The sequence below is a fragment of the Carlito syrichta genome, unplaced genomic scaffold, assembly GCF_000164805.1.
Source record: "Carlito syrichta isolate Samal-C Ts95f unplaced genomic scaffold, Tarsius_syrichta-2.0.1 Scaffold77358, whole genome shotgun sequence".
Classification (NCBI taxonomy): Eukaryota; Metazoa; Chordata; class Mammalia; order Primates; family Tarsiidae; genus Carlito; species Carlito syrichta.
In genome coordinates this window covers 1-16635 of record NW_007021454.1, presented here as the reverse complement: position 1 = coordinate 16635, position 16635 = coordinate 1, and the positions used below count along the sequence as shown (strand labels likewise).

Genomic DNA, 16635 nt, shown 5'->3' with positions numbered 1-16635 from the left:
CACCCTCCTTACTGCAAGACACAAAACCATCTTGAAGGAAGCAGTGTATTAAATTAAATTCTGGTGTCAGCTTCTTGTCTCATTGCAGATGGGCAAGTTTGTTAGGGGCCAATTGAGGTCAATGTGAATCAACGAATGTGATGTAAATGCAGAGTGTGGTTAAATATGTCTGCAGATAAAATCAATTTTTTAAAACTTCATTAAATCTGGCTTGATATGAGTAATATTGGGGATATGAAATCCCACACCATCACGTGTCACCTTCCCCAGATACAAAAAATTATTCTTTTCCTCTTTCTTGGATATCTGTATGCCCATTCCACATCCTTACAAATGGGCCACTAGCCTATGGTGGTCAGATTTCTATAGCAGCAGCCAGGGCTACTTCTTTCAAATTCTTGCCCACTTCTCTTGGTCCTTGATATTCAATGACCTATCATTCCAATTGTTAAAGTGACTTCCCAAGTCTCCCTCTCCTGTAATGAGTAGCAGCCCCTGTGCAGCAGGCTTACTGGCCATTGGTGACCAACTTTTCTGAGTCTGGTGAGACAGAAGATTTACACACAACTTAAATGAAACAAGTTTACTACTCACAGGTAGACAGTGAGGGATAACAGAAGCCAAGGCTCCATCGTGAACCAGTCCCCTAATGTTCAGGAAAGCTGCCTGGGGTATACGAAGTCTTGTCTGCATGTGGCCCATTTGCACTGCAGCTGAGGGACCCCAGAAACCAGCCTGTTCTGGGTGTTGTACACTGGAGTCATGTAAATCATTGGGCTTGAGCATTGAAGGACATCTCGTTTCCAGACAAGATACTGGAACAGAGCCTGGGCTATTCCAGCCAGCTGCGCCTTATCTCAAAGTGTTGTATTTTACAGTTATTCTCAAGAACCACAAACAAGAAAGGGAGGAAAATTGGTTCAGTCCAAGACCGCTTGGAGAAATGTCCAGTAGTATCTATTCTCATGGAGCTACTGGCTGGCCAGGGAGGGATGCTATTCCATTTCTAATAAAATAGAAAGTGAATCCTTCTGGTGTTGACCTCATCTTCTCAAAGTGGTTCCACCATGCGGTTGTTGTAACAGTACTACTGGACATCTAGAGCATTCCTACAGCAGGCTGCAAAGGTCCAAACAACAAGAGGTAGTTATTAAAGACCCCAAAAGCAAGAAGACATTTCCCACTGACATAGCTGAAAAACAGACATGCCTATACCAGGCTGAAAAAAAATCAGTCCATTTTTGGCTGAAAATAAATTTTGTGGAATCAAAAGGATCAATAAGTTATACTCCCAGATTTACGTGACAAAGCATGTTGTTATTTTAAGTCCAATCTTTATGTTGTAACCCTTTTTGGACAAAATCATCAATAAAAGAAGGCCCCACGTTATGATGCCAGACAATAATATCAACATTCTCCCTATTTTTTTCTGAGAAGATTAAAAATGTACATCTCTGATTAAGTATGCAATAAGATGAGAATAATAATAATAATTGTGCAGTAACTTGCTGTTAGTTTGAAAACCTTGCAGAAATAACCAACAATGTTTGTGTGAGCCAGCATGCCTTGTTTGTTTGTTCATTCTTTTGTTTACTTATATGCATCTGTTAGATGTCTAGGAACAGGTTAAGATCTAAATGCTGCTCAGTAATATTGTTGAAATGAAGAAATGACAAAGCAAGATAGAAATTATTAAGTGGCATACATATTCTTTCTTAGATCAATGCCATATTACTTCTTTGCTATACAGAAATGGAAAGGATCATTGAATTGTATTAATGCTTATTCTATTACCAGGTGAGAATTCTGAACTCTCTGGCTTGGAAAGAATCTTAGTAAGACATCAGTTACCAAAAGAGATTAATATGACCCCAAAGCCAAACAGAATGCCTCTATGGAAAAGAAAAGCCATCAACAATGTAAGTGAAGAGTGGAAGAAATGCAACTCTTGGAAGAGAAACACGGAAGAGCCTCCAATGTCCACCATAGTTGTAAGGTAGGTGCTGTCTAATTTCTGCCCTATGCAGACGTATTTAGAGATACCCAGTGTGATCACAAAATCTCTTTATGACTTAATGTGGTCTTTGAGGTATACAATGAACATGAAAATAAGCACTGCTCTGTATAAAAACACATGGCATCATTTTTTCACACCCCCAAGCTGTTGGAGGAGCCCTTAGTGGGAGTAAACTCATGGAGATGGGAGCTGGTATGTTGGTCCCCCGTGGGCCACTGCAGTCAAGACTAGTGAGGAGACATCTAGCAGGGACAGGGTGAAATTCTTGTACAGGCATCTGATCACTGAACTGTGGGGCTTTTTGGCTGCATGAATCAGGAAGCACCAGCCCCACCATTACCAAGGACAAGGACACAATAATATGATACTGCAGGACTTTGTCTTTATCCCTAGTCTGCCAGATTTTACACTGAGAAAAATGGGGAGCCATTGCGGTGTCTCAACAAGAGGGGTGACATGATCTGACTCAAAGATTCTCTGGCCTCCAGAGAAATAAGGGTAGAAGCAGAAGACCTGATGGTGGCTTTTGCAGTTATGCAGGTAACGGCTGATGACCTCAGACTGGTGGTAACAGTGGGGATGTGGACTTGGTTGGATTCAGGCACTCACTTTGGTTATCTGGCAATTCATTTATTTATTTTTTTCTTTTGAGTCAGTGTCTTATTCTGTCACCCGGGCTGGAGTACAGTGACAAGATCGCTGTTCACCAAAGCCTCAACCTCCTGGGATCAGGTGATCCTCTTGCCTAAGCTCAGTCCCAAGTAGCTGTGACTACAGGCTCATGCTACTACACCCAGCTTACTTTTTAATACTTTTTATAGAGATGAGGTCTTACTATGTTGCCCAGGATTGCTCTTAGGTTCAAGCAATCCTCCCTCCTTGACCTCCCACAGTGCTGGGATTATAGGCCAAAACTTTTTATTCTTGGTGTCCTGTCTTCCCTGCTTATGCCAGATAGAAGATGTTTCTATATTTGTTTCTTCAGTGTTGCATATATTCCTGTACAGTGCAATGATACCTACACTTTGCACATAGTAGTTATTTTAAAAATGTTGTTGCTAGACTGAGAGGAAAAATATCTACCTTGCTATAAAGAAAATTATTTCTGATTTGAAGGCAACAAATACAGGGAGAAAGTTTCAGTTCAGAAGTTTGCCTGTACTGTTTGCTTACCCTGGGATCATTGCCCTAGTGAAACAGTGTCCTTGTTTACTTTTTTTTGTTGATGTCTTTTGTAATACACCAATTTGATTTAAAAATGTGAAACCAAAGAAGGCAAAGATTTTCTATAAAAGAAAGTGTTTTCTGGATAGCACAAAGACACTGAATTTTTGTCCAGAGAAAGGTAAATGTTATATTCAGTGGTAATCCCCAATTATTTAAGATTATTTGTCTATACTTTGGAGACCTATTATAAAAATTCAAGTTTCACAGTCATAGAAGGTTTGTACACCTCAGTTTCAGGTCTTCATGTGAAGTGACAGAGCTTATTTTACATCCTTGTTTGGTTTTTGAAAATATATTATCAAAACATAAGAAATGACACATTTTTTTTTTTTTACATTTCAATTTTAAGACATTTGTTTGCTCCCTTAAAAGCAGGAACTGTCTTATTTATTTTTTTGTTCCCAGAGTTGCAGGTTGGAGTCTCTGGTAAGCAAGTGCTAAGACAGAAATAAGAGTGAAAAGGTTTCCTGGAGGTGGTGTCACATCCATGTGGAAGGCAAGGAGCAGTATTGGGCAGGGAAAAAGGCTCTGTCTCAGTGGGAGGAGCTACAAAGTCACATTGCAGGGGACTTGGATTAGCAGAAAGGTTGGAGGATCAATCATGAACCCTTTTCTGGTTGCTGTGACTCCAGATTCCAGAAAGATCTGCTGTAAGATCTGGTCTAGTTCTGATGATGCCTCTTGGCATCAATGATTCTTGCCTTATTACCTGGTCACATGGTAAATATAGTTACTTGATGACTGTATCATTCTTAATTCTTGTGTCTTAACTGGCACTCTTGAGAGAATCCATTGGTCAGTCAAGGCAAACCTGGGTATTACTGAGGAATGTTATCAATGATAGCTTTGCCCTTAAAAATAGAACTACCATATGGCCGAGGAACTCCACTGCTGGAATATATCCAAAGAAAGGAAATCTGCATGTTGAAGAGATAGCTGCACTCCTACATTCATTGCAGCACTAGTCACAACAGCCAAGATATGGAACCATCCCAAAGTGTTCATCAATTGATGAATGAATAAAGAAAATGTGCTACGTATACACAGTGAAATACTTTTCAGTCATATAAAAGGATGAAATCCTGTCATTCAAGGCAACATGGATGAGCCTGGACACAGAAATAAGCCAGACACAGAAAGATAAATATCACATGTTCTCACTCATATGCAGAAGCTTAAAAAGTTGATTGCATAGAGGTAAAGAGTAGAACAGTGGTTACGAGAGATAGGGGAGTGGTTACTAAAGGGTAATGGGGAGGGATAGATAGCCAGAGGTTGGTTAACAGGCACAAAAGTACAGCTAGATAGAAGGTATAAGTTCTAATGTTCTCTATCACTGTAGGGTGACTCTAGTCAACAATAATTTATTGTATTTTTTCAAACTGGAAGAACACATTTTGAATGTTCCCAGCACAAAGAAGAGATAATGTTAGAGGTATCAGATATGCTAACTACCCTGACTTGATCATTACACATCGCATTCATGCATCAAAACATCACACTGTGCCTCATAAATATGAACAGTCATTATGTGTCAATTAAAAAAGAAAAGAATACCTTTTTTTCTTAAGATCTACTGAAAATACTACTGCTTTGTGCACTTGTAAAACCGTGCTGTTAGTACCTCATATTGTGTCAGGTAGAGTTGTGACACTCTGATGGAAAAATAACTGTGAAATTGAGTTTTGACAAGTATAAAACACTCTTTGAATGCACTGCATAGCATTTTCACATATTAGATTGAGCCAACTATAGGTCCTAACCTTGAACTTGCACTGGCAAACGTCGGCTCAATTTATGCTGTTTATCCCCACTAGCGCAAAGAGGCTAAATCCTTTCTCATGCATGGCCAATAGCAGTTTTGGGGCCACACAACAGTCAGACCAAACATGAAGCTTGCTGGCTTTGACAAAATTCCTTCGGTTCTATGCTATGTAAATAAATCAGCGGGCACAAAAGCCAGGAGTCCTGGGACCATGCTGGTAAGCGGGTTTTCTGAGTCTAGAGTTGCAGATGGTGGTGTCTTTTCTCTATTGGAGAACTTGGCAGGATCCCAACCCTCAGTTTTATAATATTGTAAGTCCCTACTGGATACTGCACATAAATTATAATGACTTGCGAACCATACTTATTGGTACAATATGCTATATTCATATTGGCTCTAGGGCATAATATTTTTCTTTTGATAAGAGTGACAAGAGCAGTACTTGAACAGGAGAGGGTTATGTGTTCCATACAAGAACTTTAGATTCCAAAATTATACATCAATATAGTAGCAACTGAAGACAGGACTAGTTGTTAGTGAGTTTTATTCTGCACCGCCCCCCGCCCCCCCACCATAGACATTTGCGATTAAGCCGGACTTGGGGTCAGCCCCCAAGAGGCAATCACCCCTTCTCTATACCAAAACCTGTCTATTTATTATACTTACCATAGCGCAAGTATGTGTTGGTTGCTATCCCAATATAAGCTCTCTGCTTGGACGCATTCAAAACAAATGTTCAATGTTTTCTCCTGCAAACTAATACCACAAAATAAATTTAAAATGTAACTGATTATAAGCAGACAAATGAGAAGCTCTCATGTCTCTTTCCCTTCCATTTGTTACTTGTTCCTCCAACTTAGGACTCATAGGCTCTCAGATCTGTAAAAGCTCTAGGCGTAGCCATCTGGGCCTTGGGAGGTAATAGGAAAACTGAGTCCAGGAGAAGCAGATGCCCTCCCAGGGGGCACACAGCTAAGCATGGCAGAGCATGGACTAGAATCCTGCCCCCCCACCCCTAACATACTAAGTTTCTTGTCTACTTTGATTCACCAACATTGACATGCCCATCAAGGCCCACAGGTTTATCTGTGGGCCAGAGTAGACCTCACTGATGGACATTCCACATGGGAGTTCATTTTACATGTCACGTTGACTGGGTCATGGTACCCGGTTGTATCAAACACTAGTAAAGATGTTGCTGTAAAGGTGTCTTTCAGATGAGATTATTATTGACATGAGTAGACTTTGAGTAGCCAGATCGTCCTCTACAATGTGGATGGGCCTCATTCCATCAATTGAAGGCATTCAGACAAAAGCCGAAGGTTCCCTGAAGGGGAAGAAATTCTGCCTCCAGGGGATCTTTGGACTCAGAACTGCAATACTGATCCCTGCCAGAATGTCCCGCCTGTGGGCCAGCCCTACAAATGTCAAAACTTGTCAATTCCAATGATTGCATGAGTCAATTCCTTAAAATCGCCTCTTCTCAATATAGATGTAGATGTAGGTATAAGTGTAGATGTAGCTGTAGGTAGAGATAGAGGTAGAGGTAGAGATAGTGCTATAGTCAACTGATTCTGTCTCTCCCATGAACCCTAACACAATTCATAAATCCAGCATTTGTGTAATTCCATAGGGGCTTAAGTGAAGTTTTTTCCTGCATAGCATAAGAAGAATGGGCCCACCGTGGGAACTAATAGTGTAAGGAAAATTGTCTGGGGAAACCCGATGACTGAGGAGTATGCATTTTGAAGGAAGAAAGAAAGGACTCCATTGTCACACCTCCCTCTGTGTCACTGTCATGTCCATGTGGAAGCAGCAGCGGTACCCTGGGTACAAGTACTGAGATGAAGAGTGAGCCTCAGGATACATGCTTTGTGAAGAGATACCACTAACCCGACTGGGGAAATCTTTCATAGAAAGACCTAGGAAGTTTCAAAGAAAACCAGAGCTGGACAGAAGTTACAGTTGTGAAGACAGTCCTAAATGTATTCAGGACTGTCGCAGTAAGGGAAGAGAGACTCCAGTGCAGAACCGTGCACCATTCTGAGTACACCAGGGATAAACAGGGATTTATAGCCAAGGAGTAGGGAGTCGTGGATGGGAAACTGCTAAGAGGACTCATCCATTCTAGGAGGAGTTTTTGCTAAAAGAGGGTTACAGGATTCCTGCCCAAGGCAGGCCAAGGTGATCAGATACCAAGGGTGGGGAGGGAAGAATTTTGATCAGATATTGAGGGTGATCAGGTATCTTGAAGATGATCAGTTAACTTGAGGGTGGGGATTCTTGCTAAACCGCCTTGGCAGGGATTTTACAAGGTTCAGAGCCTGACTAAAGTTTAGCCAAGCAAGACTGTTTGTCAGAGGAAGCCATTCATTATAACTGTCAACCTTCCAGTGGCTCTGAGCCCTGGCTGCTCATTAGGGTCACTTATGCCTGCTGGGACCATCTAGGCCAACTGAGTTGTCATCTCAGGGGCAGGGGCAAGAACTTACTGTCTTTAGAATACTCCTCAGGTGATGACCATGCACAGCCAGGGGTGAGAATCATTGAAACCTTCCCAGTCAAGAGCCACAAAAGCGGAAATAATTTTCCTGTGATGTGTAGAATGTGCTATTTTCAGCATTCCAAGAACACTCACAGCTGGCCTGACTGCTTGCAGAGAAAGCAAGCTTTGGAAAACACTTTTCTGCTCTCAAGACCCTTAATGAGAATAAAAGAGTCCCACAAAAATGGGGCAAATAATCCAGGAATGAAACCTAGAGTCCTGGGATACTAGGGAATCAAATTTAGTGTCAAAAGTTTTTGAGAAAAGAAAATACATGACAGAAAAAAAGGAATCTCTGAAAGACTAGAGCCTGATAAAAAGAATGCTATCCCCCAGAAGTGAGGCCAGAAATTCTGAATCGGTAGCCACAAGCCAAGCTCCATGTCTTTCCAGAAAAACGACACTTGAGTGCCTAGGTTTAGACAGAAAGCCTTGCGGTGGTGTGGAGGCTCCTTCTCAGGACTTGGCATCGGATCTTAAGTATGGATGGATTTGATTGGCTGGTCAGGGAGTGTGTTATCCCCTTGGTATTTAGAGACAGGTGCCCTATGAATGCCTGTTGACACCTCCCACACTTGCTGACTTTTACAGACCCTGCTGATTCACATAAAAGGGACACTGCATCTCTTGATTAATGTTGCACATTATTTCATGTCCCTACTAGAGACTCAAATATCTTCTTGGTGAAATGAATGGTTTAAATCTTCTGCTTATTTTAAATTTTCTTTGTCTTATTAAGTTGTAAAAGTTCTTTATATATTCTCAATGCAGTTTCTTTGTCTGATATAAGCATTGCAAATATTTTCTCCCAGACTGTGATTTGCCTTTTATTATTCCATGGTGTCTTGAAGAACAAAAGTTTTATATTTTGATAAAGTCCAGTTCTCCAGTTTGTTCTCTCTTATACTTTGTGCATTTTGTGTTCCAAGCCTGAAAAATTATTATTTTATTTCCCTATAGTTTTAAGTTTTAAATCTAACTTGGCAGACCATTTCATTTATTTTGTAGAGGGTTTGATTTTGGGGTGTTTTGTTTTTTTTTTTCCTATTGCTTTCCAGTCGACCCACCACCATTTGCTGAAGAAACTTGCTTTTCCCCCGAATTGCTTTGGCACCTTCATCAAAAGTGAATTGACCATATATACATGGTATATTTCTGAGTCTTATTTTATTCCATTTATCTATATGTCTTTGCCAAAACAAAACTGTCTTATTGTAGCTTTTAGTAAGTGCTGAAATAAGGTAGGGTTAGGCATCCAACCTTGATCTTCTGATTTATTGACTTATTGATTTACTTATTTATCTGGAACTCACTCTGTCACCCAGGCTGGAGTACAGTGGCATGATCATGGCTCACTGCAGTCTTGACCTCCTGGACTCAGGCAATTCTTCTACCTCAGCCTCTTGAGTAGCTGGGACTACAAACATGTGCCACCACGCTTGGCTAAATTTTGTACTTTTTGTAGAGATGAGGTCTCGCTATGTTGCCCAGGCTGGTCTTGAACTCCTTGCCTTGGCCTCCCAAACGGCTGGGATTACAGGTATTAGCCACTGCGTCCAGTTTCTGTTTTAAAAACTGTTTTGATTATTTTAGGCTCTTTACATTTCCGTAAAAATTTAGAACCAGCTTGTCAAGTTTTACAAAAATCCTACTAGAATTTGGTTGAGACTGAGTAAAATGTATAGATCAATAGGAGAGAACTGCCATCTTAATAATACTGAGTCTTCCAGTTCATGGATAGGGTATATCTGTCCATTTGTTGAGATTTTCTTTAATTTCTTTTAGCAATGTTTTGTAGTTTTCAGTGAAGAAGTCCTGAATAACTTTTGCTATATTTATTCCTAGAGTGGGGGCGAAAGGAGCTTCCCCCTATCCTTTGAAGGTTCGGTGAAAGGAGTCTACTAAAACTAAAAATAGATTAATAGGAGAAAAGGCATACATATGAGTACCATGCAAGTGCACAGGAGGCACACATCATTTGAAAATTCAAAGGAGGGCCAAATGGTTGAAGTTTAAATGTCCTCCTTCCTAGGTGAGAGGAAAGTGGGGGTTGTAAGGAATTCTAGAGGAAGAGTAAATTATTTTTAAGGAAGATGACTGGGCCCATAGAACAGACAATAGCCTGAGTTCTAGAAGAGGTGGCAACACGTTGTAAGAAGGTGAGGGGTAGAACTGCACTGCAAATAAAGGTTATCTTATTATGTAGATAAAAATTTATCAGGCAACAGCCCTCAGAAGAACAGATGAAAAGTCTGGGCAAGCACGGTGACGGTGACGATCTTTAGTGTCATCACCAGTGATTCATCTTTCCTGGTTAGTAAGATTTCAGATAGGGATTACAGGCAATTGTGTTTCTTTTGGAAGAACTTCCCTCAGTGAGATAAGGAAACTTCAGAGAGAAAGAGAGTCCCTTCTGTGCTTGCAGGGAGAAGTGGGGAAGGTCAGAGAGACTTTGATTCCGAGGCAGCTTCTAAGTCCTGCCAATTTCCTTTAATTTGAAGGACTCAGCATGCCAAAGTGCCATACTTTGGGATATCATTTTCTAGAGCTTCAACCCTAGGTATTTTGTTTTATAGCACTACTGTAAGTGAAAAAACAAATTTAAAAACATAAAGATACAATTGATATTTAAAAATTAGTGTGGTATGCTGCAAGCTTGTGTATTAATTTATTAGTTCTAGTAGCTATTTTTACATTCCTTGGATTTTTTTTTTTTTAAACAGGGTTTTACTCTGTCTCCCAGGCTGGAGTGCAGTGGTGCAATCATGGTTCACTGTAACTTCAAATTCCTGGGCTCAAGCAATCATCCCACCTTAGACTCCCAATATAATAACTGGGACTACAGACACACCACCATGCCTAGTTAAATTTTTATTTCTTTGTAGAGATGGAGTCTCACTATGTGGCCCAGGCTCTTGAATTCCTGACCTCAAATGATCCTCTTACCTTGGGTTCCCAAAGTATTTGGATTATAGGGATTACAGGCGGGTGTCACCACACCTGGGACTGTGTGTGTGTGTGTGTGTGTGTGTGTGTGTGTGTGTTAAGAACCTTTTACATGAGCTCTTAGCAAAGCTCTTAACAAAATTGAAGCGTGCATATTATCATTGACAATGCTGTAAGCGTATATCTAGAGCCTATTCATTTTGCTTGACTGAAACTTTATGCCTGCTGATTAAGAATTCCTATTTCCTCTTCTCCCAAGCCCTTGGTAATCACCATTTCACTGTTTGAGTCTATGAATTTGACTTTTATAGATGTCTCATATTAGAGGAATCATGCAGTCTTTCTGTGACTGGCTTATTTCACTTAGCATAATGTCCTCTAGGTTCTTGTACATTGTCACGTCTTGCAGAATTTCCCTTTTTAAAAACTGAATAGTATTCCGTTGTGTGTATACTCCATAGTTTCTTTATTCATCATTTGTCAATAGACATTTACATTTTTCTCACATCTTGGCTATTATGAATAGTGCTGTAATGAACATAAGAGTGTTATAACCCAGAAATGGGATTGCTGGATCACATAATTCCCTGGGATTTTTCTATGTAAATTGTCTTATTATCTGCAAATATAGGAACTTTTTTCTTTTTTTGAGTTAGGGTCTTACTGTGTTGCCCAAGTTGGAGTGCAGTATTGTGTTTATTTTCTCAATTGTTTTCCTACTCTATTTTATTTATCTATAATCTTTATTTTTTTCTTCCTTCTGCTAGCTTTGTGTTTTGTTTGTTCTTTTTTTTTTTTAGTTTTTTGAGGTATGGAACTGGGTTGCTGCTGATTTGAGATCTTTCTTCTTTTTTAAGGTGTTAGCAGCTATACATTTCCATCTTAGCACTGCTTTTACTTCAACCCATGAGTTTTGGTTTATTATATTTCCATTTGTATGAAGATATTTTGAAATTTCCTTTGTTATTTCTTTCTTGATCCACTGATTGTTCAAGAGTGTGTTGTTTAATTTACACACATTTGTAAATTTTTCAGTTTTCCTTCTGCTGTTAATTTTTAGTTTCACTTTGTCATAACCAGAAAAGATATTCTGTGTCAATCTTTGTAAAATTTTTTGAGACTTGTTCTATGGTCTAGCATATAGTTTCTCTTGGAAAATGCTCCATGGGCACCTAAAAGAACACATGTTCTGTGGTTGTTGGGTATAGTGGACTGTGTCTGTTAGGTGCACTTGGTCCATACGCTTGTCCCAGTACTCTAAATCCCTATTGATCTTCTGCCTGGTCTTCTGTCCACTGTAGAAAGTGGGGTATTGAAGTCTCCTACTATTATTGCAGAGCTATTTCTTCCTTCAATTCTGTCAATGTTTACTTCATATATTTTGGAGCTCTACTACTTGGTGCATATGCTTACAACCATCATATCTTCTTGGTGAATTGATCCTTTTGTCACTATATTATGTCCTTCTCTGTTTCTTATAACTTTTTTTTTTTTTGAGTTGGAGTCTCACTCTGTCGCCCAGACTGGAGTGCAGTGGCCGCTCCCGGCCACCACAGCCTCGACCTGCTGGGCTCCGGCGATCTTTCCGCCTCAGCCTTCCGAGTAGCTGGAATTACAGGCATGTGCTACCACACCCGGCTGATTTTTTGATTTACTGTAGAGATGAGGTCTCGCTGCCCAGGCGGGTCTGGAACTCGCGGGCTCAGGCAATCCACCCACCTCAGCCTCCCAAAGGCGCGGGATTACAGGCTGAGCCACCGAGCCCGGCTTTCTCATAACTTTTTAATCTAAAGTTCAGTATTGGCTAATTGACTTAGTTGATTAGTTGGACCACTCCTGATCTCTTTTGGTTACTGTTTCCGTGGAATATCTTTCTCAATGCTTTCACTTGCATTCATGTCCTCAAATGTGAAGTGAGACTGTTTTAAACAGCATATAGATGTATCCTAGTTTTATATCCACTCTGCCAATCTATGTTTTTGGTATGTTTTAATCCATTTAAAGTATTCGCTGATAGGAAAGCACTTACTTTTGCCATTTTGTTTCTTTCTCAATGTCTTATGCCTTTTTTGTCTCTTATTTCTTCCATTACTGCCTTTTGTTCCCCTTTATGTTTAAGTTGATTTTTTTGTAGTGACACCTTTTGATTCCCTTCTTATTACCTCCTGTGCATATTCTACAGATATTTTCTTTGTGGTTACCACTGCATTACATATACCATCCTAAAGTTATAATACTCTGCCTTAAATTGACACCAACTTAATTTCAATTGTACACAAAACTCGACTTCTCTGTAGCTCTTCTCTTCTGTTATTGATGTCACAAATTACATATTTATGTATTATATACTCATAACCATAGATTCATAATTGTTTTCATGCATTTGTATTTTAAATCCTATAGATAATAAAGTGGAGCTAGAAACAAAAAGTACAATAATACTATTTTTCAATTTGTTCATGTATTTACTTTTAGGATAACTTTCTATTTTTATATGTCTTCCAGTTACTATCTAGCATTATTTCATTTCAAATGGAAATACTGTCTTTAATATGTCTTGTAGGGCACATGTAGTGATAATAAATTCCATCAGCTTTTGTCTGGAAATGTCTTAATTTCTCCTTCATTTTTAAAGAAAAACTTTGCAGATACAGAATTCTCAGTTGATAGTTTGTTTTTTCTTTCAACATTTTTTTTTTTTTTTTGAGTCAGAGTCTCACTTTGTCACCCAGGCTGGAGTGCAGTGGCACAATCATGGCTTCCACAGCCTTGACCTGCTGGGCTCAGGTGATCCTTCTGCCTCAGCTTTACAAGTAGTTGGAACTACAGGGATGTGCCACCACACCCAGCTAATTTTTTTAAATTTATCATTGAGGTGAGGTCTCACCAAGTTGCCCAAGCTGGTCTCAAGCCCTTGAGCTCAGGCAGTCCTCTTGCCTCTGCCTCCCAAAGTGCTAGGATTACAGGTATGAACCACTGTACCCAGCTTCTTTCAGCACTTTAAATATATCATTCCACTGCCTCTGGTTTCCAAGGTTTCTGCTGAAAAATCCACTGATGTTCTTATTGGAGGAGGATCCTTTATACATGATGTATCTGGGTCTTTTGGGGTCTATCCTATTCGGAAATTATTTAGCTTCTTGATTTTGTATGTCCATGTCTTTTCTCAATGTGTTAATTTTTCAGCCATTATTTCTTCAAATCATCTCGCTTCTCCTTTTTCTCTACTCTTTCTGGCACTCTCATATGCATATATCTAGATGTTATCCCATAAGTCCCTTAGCATCTGTTTACTTTTCTTCATTCTTTCTTCTTTGTGCTGCTCAAACTCAATAATTTCAAAGGACCTGTTTCTAAGTTTGTTAATTCTTTCTTCTGCTTGTTTGCATTTGCTGTTAAATCCATCTAGTGACATTTTGAAGTTAGTTATTATAGTTTTCAGCCCCCAAATCTCTTTTTGGTTTATTTTTAAATAATTTCTATCCCTTTATTATATTCTCATTTTGTTCATATATTGTCTTTCTGATTTCCTTTAGTTAATTGTCCATGTTTTCCTTTAGCTCTTTGAGCATATTTAGGACAGTTGTTTTAAAACCTTTGTCTAGGCTGGGCACAGTGGCTTACATCTGTAATGCCAGCACTTTGTAAGGATTAGGCAGGAGGATCACTTGAGGCCAGGAATTCAAGATCAGTCTAAGCAACAAAGTGAGACCTTGCTTCCACCTGATTAGTGAGGTGTGGCGATGCATACCTGTAGTCCCAGCTACTCAAGGGGCTGAGGTGGGAGGATTGCAGCCCAGGAGTTCCTGGTGAGCTATGATCGTGCCACTGCACTCCAGCCAGGACTACAGATTAAGATGCTGTCTCCGCCCTCCACACACATACGTACACACACACATGCACACAAACCAAAAACAAATTTGTCTAGTAAGCCTGGTACCTGTGTTTATTTGGTGGCTATATCTGTAGATTCATTTTGTTCCTTTGAACGGGTCATTTCCCCATTTCTTTGAATGCATTATGATCTTTTTTTGAAAACTAGGTGTTATAAAAAATAGCCATATTCCCAGTCTTTGAAGAGTGGTATGTAAAACCTTCATTAATTTGTGGGTCCATGAGCCTTGAGATTGCCGCAGTTCTTTTCAGGTCTTTTCTAGCCATGCTTCCTTTTCATGAGTGTATGTGTGCTTCCTCCTACCCGCCCCCTCACCCCCACTCAACTCCCCAGCTGCTTTAGCTTCTTCTCAGTGCTTCAGATGGTGTATTGTATTTCTCTGCCTGCAATCTCTTGCCCTCAGGAGTCACAGGTCTGCAATCCCTGTGCAGTTTGCATGTGCTGCATCGTCTAGCGCTGCCATCCATAACTTTCAACCCGAAGTTAAAGTTATGTTGTTGTTTCCTGCCTAAGATCTGAGTCAAGCAATACAGTCTGTTGGGGGCAGTCCATAGACAGTCTAGGATGTTTCAAACAAGTTTCATTCTGCTCCTTCTGTCCTGAGAAAAGGAACTGAGGATTAGGCCAATTCCTTTTGACAGCACCACATAGGGGAGAGGATGGAGCTAGGGTGAATAAAAAGACCAAAACTTTCCTACCATTTTCAACATGAATTTTTCTTTTTTAGGCATTCACTTGTTTGCAGATGTTTGACTGATTTCAGAGCTCTTACACAGTTATTTTAGTCAGTCTGTAATTGTTTATTTGATATATCCATTGGGGATCAAGCGCATAAAACTTATTTTGTACATGTCCCTGTCTTTTATTTTTTGGGGAGCATGGGGGTTGGGAGTCTCACTCTGTTGCCCAGGCTGTAGTGCAGTGGTACGATCATGGGTCACCAAAGCCTTGATTACTTAAACATCTTGGGCTCGAGTAATTCATCCACCTCAACCTCCCATGTTAGTAGCTGGGACTACAGGAATGTACCACCATGCCTGGCTAGTTTTTTCATTTTTTTGTAGAGATGATAGCTTGCTATGTTGCCCAGACTGGTTTTGAACTCCTGGGCTCAAGTGATCTACACGCCTCAAACTCTCAAAGTGCTTAGATTACAGGAATGAGCCACTGTGCCTGACCTGGATGTCACTGTTTACTCTCCTCCATCCCAAATATCCTTCTCTCTGTTCTCCATATCAATTTCTGTTGATCTATTTTCAAAGTTCACGAATCCTTCCTTTGCCATCTAGAGTCTACTAGTGAGTCCCTCCTGTAAATTTTCCCCCAGATTTTTAGTTCTAAAATTTCTATTTGGGAGACGGGGCAAGATGGCGACGGCATAGGTGAACTGGTGAGATTCTCTGAACGGACCAAGACTGCAAACTGCTGAATAGACAGACTGTAAAGCATAGGGAAAAGTGAACAAAACCAGAAGACCCTCATAAGGAAGAACAGTCATTGCAGAAGAGAAATAAAAACAACCCCACCTTCCCTCAAAAACAGAATTGAAGAGGGGGAGGGAAAGGGGTAAAGGGAGAAAAATCTACAGAAATGAAGAAAAACCAAAAGAAGAGTATCTCTCCCAGACGCCTGGGAGAGCAGACACTGAGAAAATTGACTTTGGAATACAAACAATGAAAAGTCCCCAGAATGAAGGGTCTCAAAATGCAAATGTAGATATCAAAACAATAATGGAGAGACTAAAAAGAATTGAGGAGACACAAGAAGAAACTAGGAAGGAGCTGATATCTGAGATAACAGTAATAAAGAATACTGTGAATGAAATAAATAACAAATTGATAAGCATGGAAAGCAGAATTACCCAAGCAGAAGAAAGAATCTCAGAGCTTGAGGACCAAAATATAGAAATAACCCAAACTCTTAAAAACACAGAAAATAAGCTAAAAAAGACAGAACAAAACCTTCAAGAGATGAGTGACTACCTCAAGAGGCCTAACCTAAGAATAATCGGACTCCCTGAGGCAGAAAGAGAAACAGAGACCACATTGGAACAAACTTTCCACGAGATCATTCAAGAAAATTTCCCTCATCTAATCAGTGATACAAAAATTCAAACACAAGAGATTCAGAGAACCCCCGCAAGACAACAAATGAGAAGACCAACTCCTAGACACATAATAATTCGCCTAAATAAAGTAGGCACAAAAGAAAAAATCCTAAAGGCAGCAAGAGAAAAAGGC

The 16635-nt window shown here is 39.9% G+C and overlaps 1 protein-coding gene across 1 annotated transcript in view; it reads left to right on the top strand.

Moving 5' to 3' along the window:
* CUNH6orf201 (chromosome unknown C6orf201 homolog) overlaps positions 1 to 2000 on the top strand; it is a 16484-nt gene extending 14484 nt beyond the window's left edge. The window contains exon 2 of the mRNA XM_008054042.1: positions 1798 to 2000. Within this exon, the coding sequence (XP_008052233.1) occupies positions 1798 to 2000 (203 nt within the window). The remainder of the gene's footprint in view (positions 1 to 1797) is intronic.
* Positions 2001 to 16635: the final 14635 nt, after the last annotated feature.